We start from the raw sequence: 16,574 nt of genomic DNA, 5'->3' as shown, positions 1-16,574 counted from the left end.
AGTAAAATGTTTCCCACCTTAATGTTCCTGTGGAAAACTGAACAAATAGTTTTTCAAGGATAAAAACTTGGGTCAAACTGTATAGTGCTTGAAACAGTCAGGACAGATGCAACAGCCTCCAGTTCTCCTCAATCTTTATGTTCTGCGTCAGTATTCATTACATGTTTTTCTAAAGCAAAGATGAAAAACCACAGCAGTAAAAGCCCAGCTTCGTATTCTATTGTGAGAGAAGGATGGGATGGTCTGCTAGAATTTTGCTTGTTAACAGCTTTAAAGAATTTGTGAATGAGAATGAACATTAAATGTCAAAGCTTATGTGGGGTGGGGTGGGTGAGTGAAATGAGCTACGTATTAACAGATAGAATCAAATGTTTATCCAAGTTGTTTCATGGATAACATTGCATTCTCCATTTTATTTTTCAGTCTGGACTATCCTGATGGCATCATTACTAATGGAGTACTAGTGGTAATGTTTATTTCTTACTATCTTCCCGATGACCGCATAATACTTTTAACTTTGGAAACTGAGCTATGTCCCAAAGCCAGTACTGTCAGCCAGGTTGTCCTACTGAGAATAAAGGTCTGTAGTTGGCACTAATGAGTAATTTTGTACCCATTGTTTATACATTATGCCCAGAACCAACAAGGGTTAATGAAGAAAGTGATAAAACACTCATAAAAAGAGATTGGTATCTCAATACACCTGTTATTTTGAATAGGTCTCATCTTTATCACTTCATTGGCTCTCCAGGTTCAAGCAGCTCATGAATTGTTTCTCTTTACTTTCCAACCTAGAAAAAATACCATGTCAGTATTATCCTTATGTCATCTGAGCAGATAATAATAGATGATAATTATGTTGCCCATTGATCAGTTAGAGGGATTGGTGAAGGACAGTATGAATAACTTGCAAAGATATTTACACATCTCTTAATCATCGTTTATCCTCTCTTATTGCAGGCACGCGAGGTTTCCTGTTTGGAGGTTAGAGTGGATACAGGCAAGCTGAAGCAGCAATCCACAAGTGAGGTTATTGCTTCATTAACCTATTGTTTTTGTGTTGTGATTCAGTTGTCATAACAGATGTTGAAAAACTAATAATTTGTTGTGCATGTTACACTAGCTGTGTCACTTAGCTTTGCCATGCTCAGCCTTGCAGAAAGATTGTATCTGTTAAATTCAAGTTATTCAAGTATTTGGTTCCCTGGCAGATCTTAAATTGATGCAAAACTAATGCCATATATACCAGATTTTTTTTTTTTTTGGGGGGGTGGGGAGGGAGTGCATTCTCTTTAGTTATTGTCAGTTCAAAATTAAAACTGTTAACTAAGTTGAATCCTTAAAAAATTTTCTTTTAATCAAGTTAATATAGAGAAGGCTTATCCTATATGTTTAATTTGGGGTTGAGTATGCAAACCACTACCAAAACAGGATTTTGCCTGTAAAATATAGCCCTTATAAATATAGCAAAACTCCTCAATAGTCTTTAAGTTCATTCAGTTAAAACAAACAGCTCATGTAATGGTGCTTATGGGGCAGATCTCAAGAAATCAGTTATTTCTACTTAATTCATGAATGGAAAATTGACCTTTATGAAGAAAATGGGAGCAATGGCTGAGTTGTATGGTAAGAAGATTCAGTCTGAAATGTAGCATGAGGAGGAAAAGCTAGTCACTTAAAATTACACAATGATCTTGCAAGGGAACAGCATACAATCTCTCTGTGAATGTCGAGACTTCTCTGTGAAGAAACAGCTTTTGCGTTGGCAGGCAGTTTCAGTTTTGGTGACACAATTATCGTGGAGGAGTAATGGCAGAGGGCATGTGTCAAGTATTTCTGCATGATTTTGAGTCCGAAATGCCTGCCTAGGATATATGACATACAATAAAATATACAAGATGAACCAGAACAGACTGATATCAAATAAATGATTTTTTAATTGTGTGAATTATCCAAAGCTTCTTTAAACTGACACACCTTTAAATCTAAGTTTTGGTTTTATGTATTTATGGAAAGTGTAATGACACACTACAGGACTTCAAAAGTGTGTGATTTCTGTGTATTAATGATTTATACAGATCTACCAAGTGTTTTATATTATTTTTTGATCTCTTTTGGACACCCATAGTCTACTTAATGATTGTGGTGTGAGAAAGTCAGACAAAAAGCATACATGTTAAAGGCAGATTTTATTTATCAGTTATGCATGTTTGCTTGGAATAGTTAAAAAATAGTTAAAATTCTCTTTGTTCCCTGCCTTTTTGTTTAGATCAGGAGCTTATGTTTACAGTGAAAGGATCCCATGAAGGAAGCCGGAAGATTTCACTGGGCGCTGACCCCGTTCTTCAGAACATCATATTTCACTGTGTCATAAATGACCAGACAAGACTGGATATCACATTACCAGAAGAGGTATATGCCCCTTCTGTACGTTAACATTAACCATAGTGAAATTAGCAGAAGAACTGAATGTAAACAGTGAAGCCAACTAGCCCTCTTAAGAGAAGTACTAGAGATGATAAACCTTTCACATGCATCCCCACTGTTTTTCACATTGTTTCAGCTGGCAGATAAAAATGAAACACAGAAATATGGGGTCCTTTCTTTCCCTCTGAATTCACTCCCTTTGCAGAAGGAAATAATGGTAGAAGAGGTGAGTTCTGTGAACCTTTTGAAATAAATAGTTTCAAATTGTGTTTAATTATATCCTGCTAGAGATAAGGTTACTAACTGAGCAAAATCACTGAGTAAAATTGTATGGATATTTATTCAAAATGTTTTTTTAAAAAAATAAGACTGTCCTATTTGCTTTTAAAGGAAGCAGATGGTAGCAATCGCTGTAATAATAGTTAAATCTTTGCAAAGCCACATACCAAAATTAGAATTAGGTGGTTTCAAGGAACAAAAGTGATGGTCATATGCACACGCATTCCAAAATTTCTTTATGGTTGTTGGGGTAATTCTACAATAGCTATTGAGCTTATATTCTGGAAGGATTTTTAATTCAGATGTTGCCTAAATATTGATGTTGAGTGGTTTGTGTGTATATACATATATATATTTATTTTTTTTTTCAGTGAGATAACTTTTCTGGTTCTTGTGCTCGTTCTAAGTGTGCATGCTGTGAATTAGCGTAACATGCAAGTTCACTGTCCCAAGGAAGCTTATTAGATAATATTGAATTTGGTTCCAGAACAATATGAATCCTAGTCATATGAACTATCTTTTGAGAAGCTCCTTTCTTACTGAATGAGCCTTGCGTGAGCTTGAAGGAAAGAAATATTTTAAAATTTGGTGGTAATTAACTTTATTTTCTTGATTTCTAGGATCAGTCCTTTGAGGTGTGCTTGACAGCAAGAAAATGGTAAGATAGCCTCTTCTTGTCCTAGTGTGCAGGATTACTGTAAACAAGTTATTTTGTTCTCTAGTCAGTGGAGAGAGGAAAACACCATGTGAGTGCTTTCTCCTGTACTCAGGTGGTGCCTGAGGTAAGTGCAAATCCATTGTAGTTTCAGGATCATGCAAGTCAATGTGAGTTTGAGTCTTTTTTTTTTCCAGAGTAAGTTATCTCATTTTATGACTACCATTCTTAGACATGAATAAAATTACACTTTTTGCATATTATTTTTGTTACCACTTTATGCAAATCTGTCTATTGGCATAATGAGTGAAATAAACTCTATCCCTCTTTGACTTTGCAAGCTCACCAAAACAAACAAACAAAAAAATCAAACTCCCAAACAATCAAACTGAAGGGCAGCCTGGCTTCTGTCCCTTCTGCTTCTGAGCAAAATATGAACTTGGACCTGACCAGCTGCACCTCTGCACCTCACAGGAACAGAATGGCAGCAGTGATGGGTAAAATTGAAAAGAATGAGGCTTTATGGTACGGCTGAAGACTCTGTATGGTTAACTCAACCACTAACAACCTCACTATTGTGCGACATACGCAGGGGAAGCAACTCAGATATTCAGAGCATGGGAGGAGTTTGTATAGATAAAATTTAGAGCATAGGACAGAGATCTACCTTATCAATCTCAGCCCATACTGAAATGTCAATTTTACAGATTATAGAGAGAGCAACTGAACAAAAGAAAGCACTAGTGTTTTTACATCTACACTAAAAAAGTTGCTTGCTTTTAGGTCAATCAAATCACCTTATTCTGTTCTCAAAATTAAGCTATCATGTACAAATTTTTCTGGAGAACAGAAGATACTAACATTAACCCTCGAAACATTTGTGTTCGTGGAATACTAGTGAAAGTAATGTTCAAAATAATATTTTGCAACCACTAGAGGGGGATGTGATACACAAGATTTGGGTAATGCTGAGTGCCCTTTTCAGTAATAAGCATTTTGCCCCTTCGAAAGGCACAAAAAATTTAATTGCCTTTTGTTTGGTTTTGTACTTTTTTTCTGCAAAACCTTTGGCTTGTACTTCACATTTTTCAGGGGAGAAAATTCAGTGTGGCTGCCTTTGCAGAAAAAAATGACGGATATTCTTATGTATTTGCAGGATGAAGCTTGTAAATGCTTACCTAGAAATCTATTCAGCACACAGGTGAAAGGCATTACAAATCAGTGTAGCTGCGAGTGAGCATATCGATAAGCACAGGTGAAGCGACCACCACAAACCAACAAAGGCAGAACAGTGTGCAGAAAGTATGCTCACCACGAGGGTCATGTGCACTGCCTAGGATTACTCATCTATTTATCCAACATAAGCAAGGACAGGCAATGCTGCAAAGCTTCCAGTTCTAGCTGGATCTCATGGGACGGTCTGAGCAGCAGGGTGATGGTGTGGGACGTGTTCTGTGATTTCAAGCTCCATCAAACTCCTCATTGAGACCTTCACTTTCAGATAATGTTAGTGAGCAGTCAGAACCTGAGAACAGGTGATGTTGGCATCAGTTGAGTTTTCCAGGATGTTGTGGTGATAGAATGGAATAGATACAGGAAAAAACACACCTCTTTTGTCAATCTTTCTCTAGCTTGTGTGTCTTGCCTTTTGTGCCCTAATTCACAAGAAATCTAAGGTGCCTTGGACACTCCTTTTATCTTCACTACTTCTTGCTGCCAATAGAAATGCTTCTTTACATATTGATCAAGAAATAGAAGAAGATTTAGAAATAGCTTGTTTGTGGAGTTTACTGACTAACTGCCCTTACAGGTCCTGAAATTGTCTATAACTGACATGTGCATTGATTTGTCCTGTTGTCTGTTCCAGCTCAGGAGACCTGGATGTGCGCTTGGGGTTTAGCCTGTGCATGGAGGAACAGGACTTTCTGAGGAAAAGGAAGAAATATGTCGCTGCTGCTCTGAAAAAGATTCTTAATTTGGAGGAAGATCTTAAAGAGCATGAGGTAAGCCATATGGTCCCTGGTAGTGATTCTTTTTCAGGGATTGAGGCCTGGATCACAAACTGAAACACGAAATAGTAAAATAGCTTAATTAATCCTGCTGTTCTAGGGCAGGCCCAGCCACCTAGAATAAGAGATTCACAAGAGAAGCCAGTGTCCTCGTTTGTGTGGAGAAGGCATGATGTGCCTTTACAGACACAGTTTAACCCATTGCTGTTTATTCCTGGTATTGCTCATGTGTCTCAGGAAGAAAAGTTATGGTGAGCAGATACAGAACAGCTGGGGGGTGCTGTTTGGGGAGTAGCTTGCTCTAGCTCAGCAAGGCGATATTCATGGCATTCATAAGAGGATTCTGAGATGAGGAAGCTAAATTTTCGCACAGAAACCACAATTAAAAATACTTCGGTTCATTTCTGCAGCAGAAAAGATGCATTGTTGGGAAAATGACTATCGCAATAAATCTGTCAAGCTGGAAAAAGAGAGTGAATCTTGTAGCATAGTTGAGCTGTACAGATGAAATTGTTGATTATAAGTTGTTTAGCTTTATCACTGTAGGTTCTGCTCCTGCTTCCATATTTCAGTATAAGCTTTGTAACTGCTTAAGCCTGGTTGGACTGTAGAAAATCAAAAAAGTACGAACACACCAACTGCAAGAATCTTTGTTAGCTGACAGTTAAAACAAAAGGGAACACTTTTACGTAGTTGTCTGAGAGATTCCTGAGACATGGAAAAACGGTTGAGATGGTAAGGCCAAAATGGTAAGACGAAAGTTTGTTTTTGAAAAAAGTCTAGTTACTCTGGCACTGCTATTCATGTATTTAATCTCACAGTTTTGAAAATATCCCAACTCCCTTGTTTACCGACTTAAAAAAAATGTATGTTTTCAGTTCAAAGGTGTCATTAGAACTTTAATTTGTGCTGAAAAAGTTGGTTTTACCTTTTCCTAAAATATATATTTAAATTTTTTTCTTATTTGAATGAAGATGATCAGATTTTTCCTCATTATTATTGTATAATTTCCTATATTTTAAGTTCTTATTAAGTTCAGGGTAGGAAGAACAGCTATTTTTGTTTCTTTTAGTTTTATAAGACGGAAGAAATAATTTCTTCAAGTTCTATTCATTGTCTTTAGAACAGTTGATCACTTGATGAAATTAGAAGTTAGTACTTGAAAGGTAAAAATAGACATTTCCCATACAGCACGTAAGCATCCACACAACTCAAGATGTTAACGGAAGCAAATGGTGTACTAGATTAGGAAAAGATTAAGAGAAGAATAGTCTCTTCAATTGCACTTGGAATTTAGGAAGGAAAAAAAAAAAAAGCTCTGTCAATGATTGTGCCTCAGGACATAAAGTAATTTCTGGCCTGAGGTCAGGAAGGCTTCAGCTATTGTGTGGTTTGGCTGATTACAGGGTGCTGTACATTCTTCTGAGACACTGATCATTGTTAGAGGCAGAATCATGAATCCCTAATCTGCACTGCCATGGTAAATCCTGTATTTTTTTTTTATGCCGGCTTCTAATAATACACCTTGAGAAGAATTCCAGGGTGATGAGGTTGATTTCCAATTACATATTAAGTAAACAACTTCCCCCAACCCAATCTGAGTGGGTAAGACGTGAGCCTTACCTCTTCAATCAATCAGATGGTGACGATGGAAGCCTTTTGCATCACACCCTTTTTACACAAAGTAATGCCATTGCTTGCTATCAGTGCCTATAACCTATTATGTGATTTCTCCAGTAAGAGGCTCATCTCTAGTATGTGCATGGCTTTTTCTATCATTTTCCCTTGCTGTGTTGAACAGGTGCCAGTGGTGGCCATCACGACTACTGGGGGAGGGACGAGATCACTGACAGCAATGTATGGCAGCCTACTGGGTCTCCAGAAACTCAATCTGTTAGACTGTATTTCCTACATCGGTGGTTTATCGGGTACCACATGGTAAGAATGACCCAAACAAGATATATGTTCGTTCTCTGTGCTTGATATTATTGATTATTTGTACAGTGCCATCAGTTTATGATGCATTTAGTAAAGCAAAAGATTTCAATTTTCTCATTTCCACCTAGAACCGAGAAACAAAACATACCCAATAAGTGATCATCACATTCATCGGCTGCTTTGTCACCACATTGACACAGTCTATGCCTGATATTTCATGTAAATGCTGTATTACCTTTTCATATTTTATCAATTATACCTTAGACTGAATGCAGTGAATTTGTCTTTATACGGGAAATTGAAGAAAGATGGGAAGAAGAATTTATGCCTGCCATTTGCTGGTTAATCTCACTTCCATTTTGGATTTAGAGTGCATCTTCCTCTGGTAAAGGACGTTTTTGGGTCTAGTGGAATTAATGTTGTTGAAGATGATCCAGAAAATGACTCTGAGTTACCAGCCTCAGACAGACTGCAATTACTGTTGCTCATTATGAAGTGCTCTCTTCTCCCAGTGGGTATACAGCAGACAATGTCACATTTAAAATACCTTTAAAGTATTTAATCATGTGGGTTCTAGCTAGATCCACTCCTCTACACTTGTCTGAAAGTGGAGACAGTTTTTTCAGTGAATTTTGTCAGTCCTTTATACACGTCCAAAACTTAATGGCAGGATTGTCTAAGTATTCTTTCAGCTTCTCTGATGCATGTGGAGATCTGAGTGTACCTGTCTGTGCTTTCGAGGAGACGGATAAGACTGGTGATACCAGGACATGCCACAGACCCGAGAACTGCCCAGTCTTCTCACAGACAGGAGTCAGCAGCAGATACCTGGGAAAAAGTATTAGACTAGAGCAAACTTGTAGTGACTGTTCCCTAGAGTGTTTCCCACCTTACAAGAAAAGGATTTTCTGCGGACTTGTGGAGTCAGTGTATTTAATAGCCGTGGGCAGTTTTTTAGTTCCTTGAATTTCTCAGATTATTCTTGAGCCCGCAAAGTCATACCATCAAAGCAAGGAAAGCTTGGGAGAGGTTTTGAAATCCCCTCATTTTGAGGACGAACAAGTGTGTTTAGTTTTCAGCTGTGAACTCGCATATGAATTGAAACTGGCAAATAGCTTGCAAAAATGTTGTCCGAAGCCAAACTACACAGTTCTCTTTCATTGTTCCCTTCTAATGTTTATTCAGGACAATGGCAAATTTGTATGAAGATGCTAATTGGTCACAAAAATATCTGGAAGAGGCGATCAAGGAAGCTCGCAAGCAAGTAACCAAAAACAAGATCTGCTGTTTTAGTCTGGACTGTCTGAAGTACTATTATAATGACCTGATGGAGAGGACTAAGGAGGGACATAACACATCTTTCATAGACCTGTGGGGGCTTGTCATTGAATCCATGCTACATGATAAGGTATTATTCTTTTTTTTTCCCAGAAGCCTGATGAACATCTGTAACTGTAAAGGAGAAAAAATAAATCCTGGGATGATGTTAAGTACTACTAATGCAAATAATTAGTGTTTGATTAAATGCTGTATATTGAGGTTCATTATTAAAACACTACTCTCATTTTAAAGTGAGGTTGACCTTGAAGGAGCTGTGGCATTTCAAAAGTGTTCTCTCTTCTTGAGAAAGAAAGAAAAATCCATATGAAAAATGTATTTGGAAATGTACCCTAATCTCTTTGAACATTATACTACGAAACATGACTAGAAGAGGTGCTTATAAATTAGAAATAATTTACTTCACTCACATAATTGAACATATGCTTTTACAAAGTGCTTTAGTTACAGGCTTTATATAGGGGGATTATTCAAATAGTAGGAAAGGCCATTCTTTAAATATGTTATCAAGGCTTAAGAAAGATTGACAGAAATATCATTACTTTTAAAATAGCATAACTTAATAGTTTACTCCTGGTTTATGTTTATACAAGGGAGTTTTACATTGTCATGTGCAATACAATATATTCTTGCATATGAATATGCTTGAGAATGATATTAAAATCTGATAAAATCTGTTACCTGAAATCCAGCCAAGGAAAGTACCTTACCTTTCACTTAGCCACGTATTTATTTCTGGGAACTGTTTTTTTCCTTGCTGATCTACACTCAACTTCTCTGCGTATCTCAAAATCTGAGAACCCATATAGGGGCTGCTACTTGCGGGATACTTGCCAAGTTTGGGATATTCCAAGGCAGATAGACTTGTGAACAGTCCAGTGAGATGAAATCAGGAGGGAGAGTCTGGATAAAGCTCATAGTTCACACTATATAATTTCAAGTACAAGTTGTTTGTCACCTCATTCCATTAACCAGTTTTAATTAAAACCAGAAAGACGAACATAGACTCTCCGATCAGCGGCAGGCAGTGGATAATGGTCAGAACCCGTTGCCCATCTATGTGGCCATCAACCTCAAGTCCAACTATAGTGCTCAGGCATTCAGAGGTAATGATTATAATCTAGTTTTCTAATACTTTTATAATTTAAGTAATCTGAACTAAGACTAACTGGATGTAATCAGCTTCAATAACACAATAGTCCTTTCGTTCTAATCACAAAAAGATCGTTTCTCAATGTTGCTAGGAACAAAAACATATTTATACCAGAGGAGATGCTAAACTCACAAGTTATCCTGGTCACAGGAACTTTTTAATTAAACTGACTTGTGATGTTTACACTTAGTCCTATTTGGAATAGTTAGAGAACTTTGAATTTTTGGGTCTAGTGGCACAAAAATCACTGTTTCCTCTGCTATTGATTTTCACAATATTTATTTAATATGAACAGCTGAGTACATGATGCCAGATGAACGTTAGGCTTTCTGTCACTGTTGCCCTGAAGGAACCATGTTATACCTGAGCAATATGTGCTTTTGGGCAATATTAACTGCAGTGAATGCTTACAGTTTCATTCATACCAAGGTTTGTCTGCTGGAGACTGCTGTGTCAAAAGACTTCACAGCCTAGGACTACCCTCCTTGGTGTGAAAGGATCATGTGTTCTCTCAGCATACTGTGAGCAATATAGGTACAGCACTAGCTGGTGAACAGCATGTTATGAGCTAGACAGTGTCTTTTTAATTTGTACATATTCACTATTCTGTTTAGAAGTAGTTAACACTTTATCGCCTTTTCACAATCTGGCTGTTGTCTCCATTAGAGTGGTTGGAGTTCACTCCTTATGAAGTCAGTCTCCTGAAATACGGAGCGTCTATTCCTGCAGAACATTTTGGAAGTGAGTTCTTTATGGGAAGGCTAGTGAAGAGGCTTCCAGAGACTCGGATCTGCTACATGCAAGGTGACTATTGCATAGAGGGAGAAGTGGCCTACTCAAAAGAGAGCTGGTGCTAGTGAGCACATGGTTTGTGGAGGACAGCCCTGTGAAGACACCAGCAAACAGGTTGAGCAGGTGTGAGGTTGCATTAGTGAGGGTGTACTTAGCAAGTGTGCCCACGAAGATATCCATCCAGACAAAAAGGAAGTATCCAAGGGGAATGACTGAAGGTATGTATCAATTAAAATTCTTCCAAAACTACTCCATCAATCAGTTTATATTCTCTCTTTCACATTACAGGCATGTGGAGTAGTATATTTTCCATAGATGTGATGTATGTCTGGAATTTGGCTGCTGATTCAGAGGACTTCTGGTGTAGGTGGACCAGAGACAGAGTAAAAGATATTGGTGAGATATTTATTTATTTATTTATTTATTTTTACCACCAGAGTGACTGGCCCCCTAAGTTAGCTAATGTTTACAGCTGAGTGACAGTCACATGTTTTCTGGAGGTTTCCTGTTCAAAGGCCAGTGCTGTTGACCTGTGTTTTAGCACTTGGATCTTCTCTGCACCTCACACTGCAACAGAGGTGTGTATCATTTGAGGAAGCCTAGAGTGTGAGGTGAGTTTATTGCCTTGATCTGGCTGCCTGCAGGTAGCTGTCATTTAATTCAGAGTGTAATTCTGAGTTTGATTTGGGCTCAGAGTTATAAGTTTCAGGGCTGATAACTACATTTGGTTTACCTTCAGGTTTGGGATGGTGACAACTGTGTTTATTAGTTATTCAGTTTTTAAAAATATTGTTTCAGGAAAGTGTCCTAAACTCAGAACTACTTCTTTCTTGCAGAGGAAGAACCCTTTCTGTCCATGAATCCTTATGAGATTGACACATGTCTACTCGATCCCTCATCCACCCTCTCCTCTGCTCTGCGAGATGTCTTAACGGGACGCCCAACAATTGCACAGTATCCCAATTTTATCAGAGGCTTCCAGATGCACAGCAAGTACCTGGAGAGCGATGGATTCTCTACTTGGAAAGGCACAGTAACATAGCACATTCTTCAATAACATTTTGGGCAGGTTTAGGCTTGGGAATTCATTTAGGATTTATGATGTGGAGACAGGGAGAAACATGACTGACTTCTGAAACTCCACTTCTCCCTTCCTTAGATGGAAGAAATAGGGAACCAGATTTGAAATGCATTTCATTTTTTTTTTGTTTGTTTTGGGGGTAAATTTGAACTTGGTTGTCTGGGGATTGTGTTCTAGTGGACAATGCAAGCTCAACCTGAGGAGACAGGAGTGACCTATCCTTTAGGGCCAAAGCTGCATGAGGTGTCCAGGAAGGAAGGAACTGTATTGCATCATTTATTCCTGTAAATCAGTGCTGCTTGTGAGTCATCAAAGGCAGGGAAAGTGGGGGTTCCATTCTTCCATCCTTAACTTTCTACGAGGAGCAGTCAATCTTGTTTTTCACTTATTGACAAGAAATATTTGGGTTTCAGACACCGTGATAGACTCCTTCCCAAATAAACTGATGGAAACAGCAGATGATGAGCTCTCCCTGGTTGATACTGGATTTTTCATCAATACCAGCTACCCACCACTTTTGAGATCAAAAAGGGAGGTGGATGTCATCCTGCATTTAAATTACAGTGGAGGGTCCCAGACGCTGGTAAGAAAAGTCATGGCATCTGAGATCCTTTTCCTTCATCGTCTTTTTTTTTTTCCTAATATCAGTCTTAGGGAAATGGACTGGCTGAAACTGGACTTGATTAATAATGAGAAGTAATATAATTACTGTTGTGTACTTAGAGAGATTAATATGAAAATAAACATAGGCCTACAGTTAATATAGCCGTTAAAACAAATTGTGTTTTTTTTATGAGATCGTAAGGTAAGTTGATAGTTGCTAATAGGAAGTCATTAGCAAACAATCACAAACCATGCAGAGGACAGAAAGACTGGGAAAGTTGTAAACAATGAAGTCAAGGTGATGCAGAATATCTGGACTGATTGGTCCCTTCTCTGTTCTTGCAGTTTCTTTGCCTTTCCCTTCTGAACCCATTTATAGAACATGTTTAATTGGAACTGTAAAATCAGTCCTCTGGCTTTTGGCTGTATTTGCAAGTTTGTATAAAGTGACTGTTTCCTTGTTTTGCCTGAAGCAATGAAGGAAATAAGATAAACTGTAATGTATGCTGTGGTTACAGCCGTTTCTCTCTGAAAATTAATGTCTTCATTAATTCTTTAATTCATTAATTAAAACTTCCCAGAGGAAAATCCAAGCCTTGGAATATTAATGTTAGCTGCTGAAGTTGTTTTTTATTGTTTGTTTGTTTTTATTTTTTTTAAAAGCCCCCCAAAAAACTCTAGATCTCTTCTGATTTTTGATTCTTCTTATTTATTTTATTCATTTATCCAGCCTCTGGACCAGATTGCAAAATACATATCGGGGCAAGGAATTCCGTTTCCCAAAATTGAGATAAGCGAGGAAGACAGGGAAAACTTGAAGGAATGCTATGTGTTTGAAGATTCTGACAGTCCACAAGCTCCAACAGTGCTCTTTTTTCCCCTAGTAAATGACACCTTCAAGAATTACAAAGCTCCTGGTGAGTCATCTGTGGCTATCAATTTTAATAAAAAGTCAATTGCCTGGTGTGTCCTCTCCATTTCATATCTAATGTCTCACTGTCAATTCTGACCTTCTTTCTAGTGTTGATATTGGTAGTCTCATCACTGACAAAAATAAATACTGTCTCAATATATCTGAACTGTAGGAATTACAGAAGCTCTCATAATACATCTGAGATGAAAACCGGTGTTTATTCCACAGAATTTTGTAAATATAGCACGAGGGTGAAACTCCCAAAATATGTACAGCATAGGTAGCAGGTTCTCTGCTCTATTGACGTGCACTTGTTATGCACCACTCTCTGCAAAAAGAAGCACAACCTTCTGGAAGTTTTGGGGGATAATTCATTCATCACTTCAGAACTGAGTGGACTGAGATCTCTTTTTTTGTTGTTGTTTTTTTTAATATGAGCTATGATATCTCTCTGAAGGGCCATCATTTCTCCTGATCTTCCAGTGAGTGTTATTTCGCCCAGTATAAGATGATTTGTTTTTCTCTTGCTTCCTCTTTCCTAGTTTGAGCAGCCAAGACTTTGTTGTCTAATGAGTGGTCTACAAATGCTTCTGCTGATAATATGTGCTGTTTTTGTTCCCAGACATTTGGGTGTACATCGGGTTTGGACAAACACTGAAAAACATGATACTATTGGACCACTTTTACATCCCTCTGACAAATCATCTCTTTCCCTCCAAATCTCCATTTTCTACCTATAATTACTTAAATGAATGATAGGAATCGCATGCTGCAATAAAACCTGATTGGTGCATCTTGTGGTTTTTCCCTCAGGTGTGGAAAGGAGTCCTGAAGAGATGTCTGAAGGCAAAGTTGATGTCTCCACTATTCTCTCTCCATTTACAACAAGGGAGGTGTGTTTCAGTGAAGAGAATTTTGACAAACTGGTGAAGCTGACTGATTACAATGTCCTGAATAATGAGAAGTTGATTATTCGGGCCTTGCGCATGGCGGTGGCACGGAGGAAGCAGAGAAACTATTAGCCATCATCTGCTAGTTTTAACTTTCCATGTGATATTTCTGGGGTTGTGTGTTATCTCGTGAGATTAAAATGTTTGATGCTTGACACTTTAATCTGCAGTAGAAAATGTCATCCTGAGGACTTGCTGGACTTCAAATCCTCTTATTTAATTGACTGTTCAGATGAACATTGTAATTTACAGTGGTTTAATCAAAAACAAGTTTCAAAGCAGCAGATTTACATTTAGTTTTGTTACCTTGTTACTTTACCAATGGAGATACATTCCATATAATTTAATATCATGTTTTCTGAGATAGTGAAATATTGTAGCACATTAAAAATGTGAATCAAACCAGTATTCATATGTGTTTTTCTGTTCAGCAGAACAGCAATCCCTTGAACTGGAATTTCTCTCATCGATAGCTAATCCATTGTGGTTGTTATTGCTTATCTTAATTATTGACACCCTGAAAGTTATCTCTGATGTGATTGTCTACTATAAATTTTTTAAATCAGCTGGCTTTCTTCACCTGTCTTTGAAAATAAGCTTTTTTCAAGTTACAATCAGTGTTAAAATCTACAGATTTTTCACCATCCATTAAAAAAAATTAATCAAAACCCACCCTGAATCAGGTCATCTTTGTTTCATATGGTCAAAAGTATTCTTTGAGCTGCTATTCACAGAACCACCTATATATCAGCCTTAGTAGTAGTCATGTTTCCCAATTTTTCCTCCTTTCATTTGCTCTTGGAGTTGTTGTTGGCTTTTGTGTCTCACTCATCTTCATCTGCCTTGACTGTTCTTGTCAACAGTCTTCCTTCCAGTGTTTTGTTTCAGAGGATGGGAAGTGGCTGCTAGCTTCTTGCACAGAATATGGCAATGAAAGAAGACCTTTTGAACAACCTTCCAGGCATAGTTTTGCAGCTGTTCAATGCTTTCCTGCAAATGGTCTTTTGCAGAGTTATCCTGAAAGAGTGATTCCTCATTGTCAAAAATCCTAGAGGTTTTCTGGGGGAAGATAGTTGCCTGAGGCTCTTTTCTCACAGTTCTGCAATGGCTAGATGACAAATTCAGTCTTTCACAATAGCAGCCCTGCACTGTGCAGCTGTGATACACAAAGAGACTGTTCACAGCAGCTCAGGCAATGCTTGGGGTTGTCTGGCTTTTGATAATAAAAGGGTCTTATTATTGCTATGAATACAAGACCAACTCTCCAGGATAGGACAGGTGTTGAGATCAGGGGAGAGTCTTGATTATGCTCTGAAGTGACAAATTTGTTTATATGGAACCAAGTTCTAGGAAATGGGAGAAAAAATACTTCTGTGCTATGGGAAAAACAGCTGAAGGAGCATCTGGAGCAATTTGGGTGGTGAAAGAAAGGGACTGGGCCATGTTTTTGACCTATGAAAGTGTTCGTTGTGTTCATGCTACTGCAGGACTTCGAAGGACACGGTGTAACTGCGTGCAGTACTGCATGTGTAGCTTGACATTATTAGCCCTGCATGGTGTGAAGCAACTCTAATTGTGGTTCAGCTCCAGAACACTAGAATCAGCTCAAGGGATCTGGGTTTTTCCCAGGGTTATCTTTGGTTTGACTGTCATGGATACTAGGCCTTTTTGGTGGAAATGAAACTGAGCAGGATGGAAGCTGTTTCTGTCTGTTTTATAGGGAAAACTTGTTCAACGACAGGACAGAAAAAAGACAGACAGGTGCATGAGACAGCCTGAGCCACATTAACCCTACTTTTCATAAGAACTAATTAGTCCATCTTCTAACCATGACTAATTACTGCACTGACGTAGCTATGCTCCTTCCCATGTCAGCCTTGGGGTATCCCTGCATTGTGTCCTGCTGGCTGGTACAAAAGCTGGCTTTTTCTTCTTTAAGGGAGTTCCTCCAGTCCTCAGATCACTCCACAGTGCTTTATCTTCCCAATAGTTCAGTATCATCTGTTTGAGACAGGGTGTCAAAAATATTTTTTATTTATAAAACCTGCAATAGGCTTAAAACTGAGCTGTTTGCAATCTCTTTAGGAATATTTCCTTTGACTACTGCTTTTTGTGATCTGTTAGTTATCCATCCTTCATCTGTTTAATGTTTGGATGGTGTTTGTTGCACCCAGTTCTTAAGGTAGGGTACCTTTAAATGTCAAACCTTTCATGAAATTCAAGTTATAGCATGTCTGTGCAGTTAGATTTATCAATCAATTCTCATTCCATTGCAAAGTGAAGTGAAATTATTTTGTGTTCCATTTTTTAATTAAATTCCATAATCTCAATGGTAATGTGTTTGTTCGTTTTTGTCTTCCATCTCATTATGTCTTGTGTATTCACTTTGTGCACTCCTTCACTCAGGGACCGCCTAATGTGATGCCAACAATGCCC

The 16,574-nt window shown here is 38.1% G+C and overlaps 1 protein-coding gene across 1 annotated transcript in view; it reads left to right on the top strand.

Moving 5' to 3' along the window:
• Window positions 1–16,458, top strand: part of LOC121071296 (cytosolic phospholipase A2 epsilon-like) — a 34,311-nt gene extending 17,853 nt beyond the window's left edge. The window contains exons 7-21 of the mRNA XM_040559522.1: window positions 424–466; window positions 961–1,024; window positions 2,270–2,412; window positions 2,564–2,653; window positions 3,327–3,364; window positions 5,229–5,364; window positions 7,172–7,308; window positions 8,494–8,716; window positions 9,638–9,752; window positions 10,466–10,603; window positions 10,880–10,987; window positions 11,428–11,619; window positions 12,086–12,255; window positions 13,006–13,192; window positions 14,002–16,458. Coding sequence (XP_040415456.1) covers window positions 424–466; window positions 961–1,024; window positions 2,270–2,412; window positions 2,564–2,653; window positions 3,327–3,364; window positions 5,229–5,364; window positions 7,172–7,308; window positions 8,494–8,716; window positions 9,638–9,752; window positions 10,466–10,603; window positions 10,880–10,987; window positions 11,428–11,619; window positions 12,086–12,255; window positions 13,006–13,192; window positions 14,002–14,210 — 1,993 coding nt within the window. The 3' untranslated portion in view covers window positions 14,211–16,458. The remainder of the gene's footprint in view (window positions 1–423; window positions 467–960; window positions 1,025–2,269; window positions 2,413–2,563; window positions 2,654–3,326; window positions 3,365–5,228; window positions 5,365–7,171; window positions 7,309–8,493; window positions 8,717–9,637; window positions 9,753–10,465; window positions 10,604–10,879; window positions 10,988–11,427; window positions 11,620–12,085; window positions 12,256–13,005; window positions 13,193–14,001) is intronic.
• The last annotated feature ends 116 nt before the right edge of the window (window positions 16,459–16,574 follow it).

The sequence above is a fragment of the Cygnus olor genome, chromosome 5 (genome assembly GCF_009769625.2).
Source record: "Cygnus olor isolate bCygOlo1 chromosome 5, bCygOlo1.pri.v2, whole genome shotgun sequence".
Lineage (NCBI taxonomy): Eukaryota > Metazoa > Chordata > Aves > Anseriformes > Anatidae > Cygnus > Cygnus olor.
The sequence above is the reverse complement of the archived record's forward strand: the minus strand, read 5'-3'. Positions and strand labels throughout refer to the sequence as shown.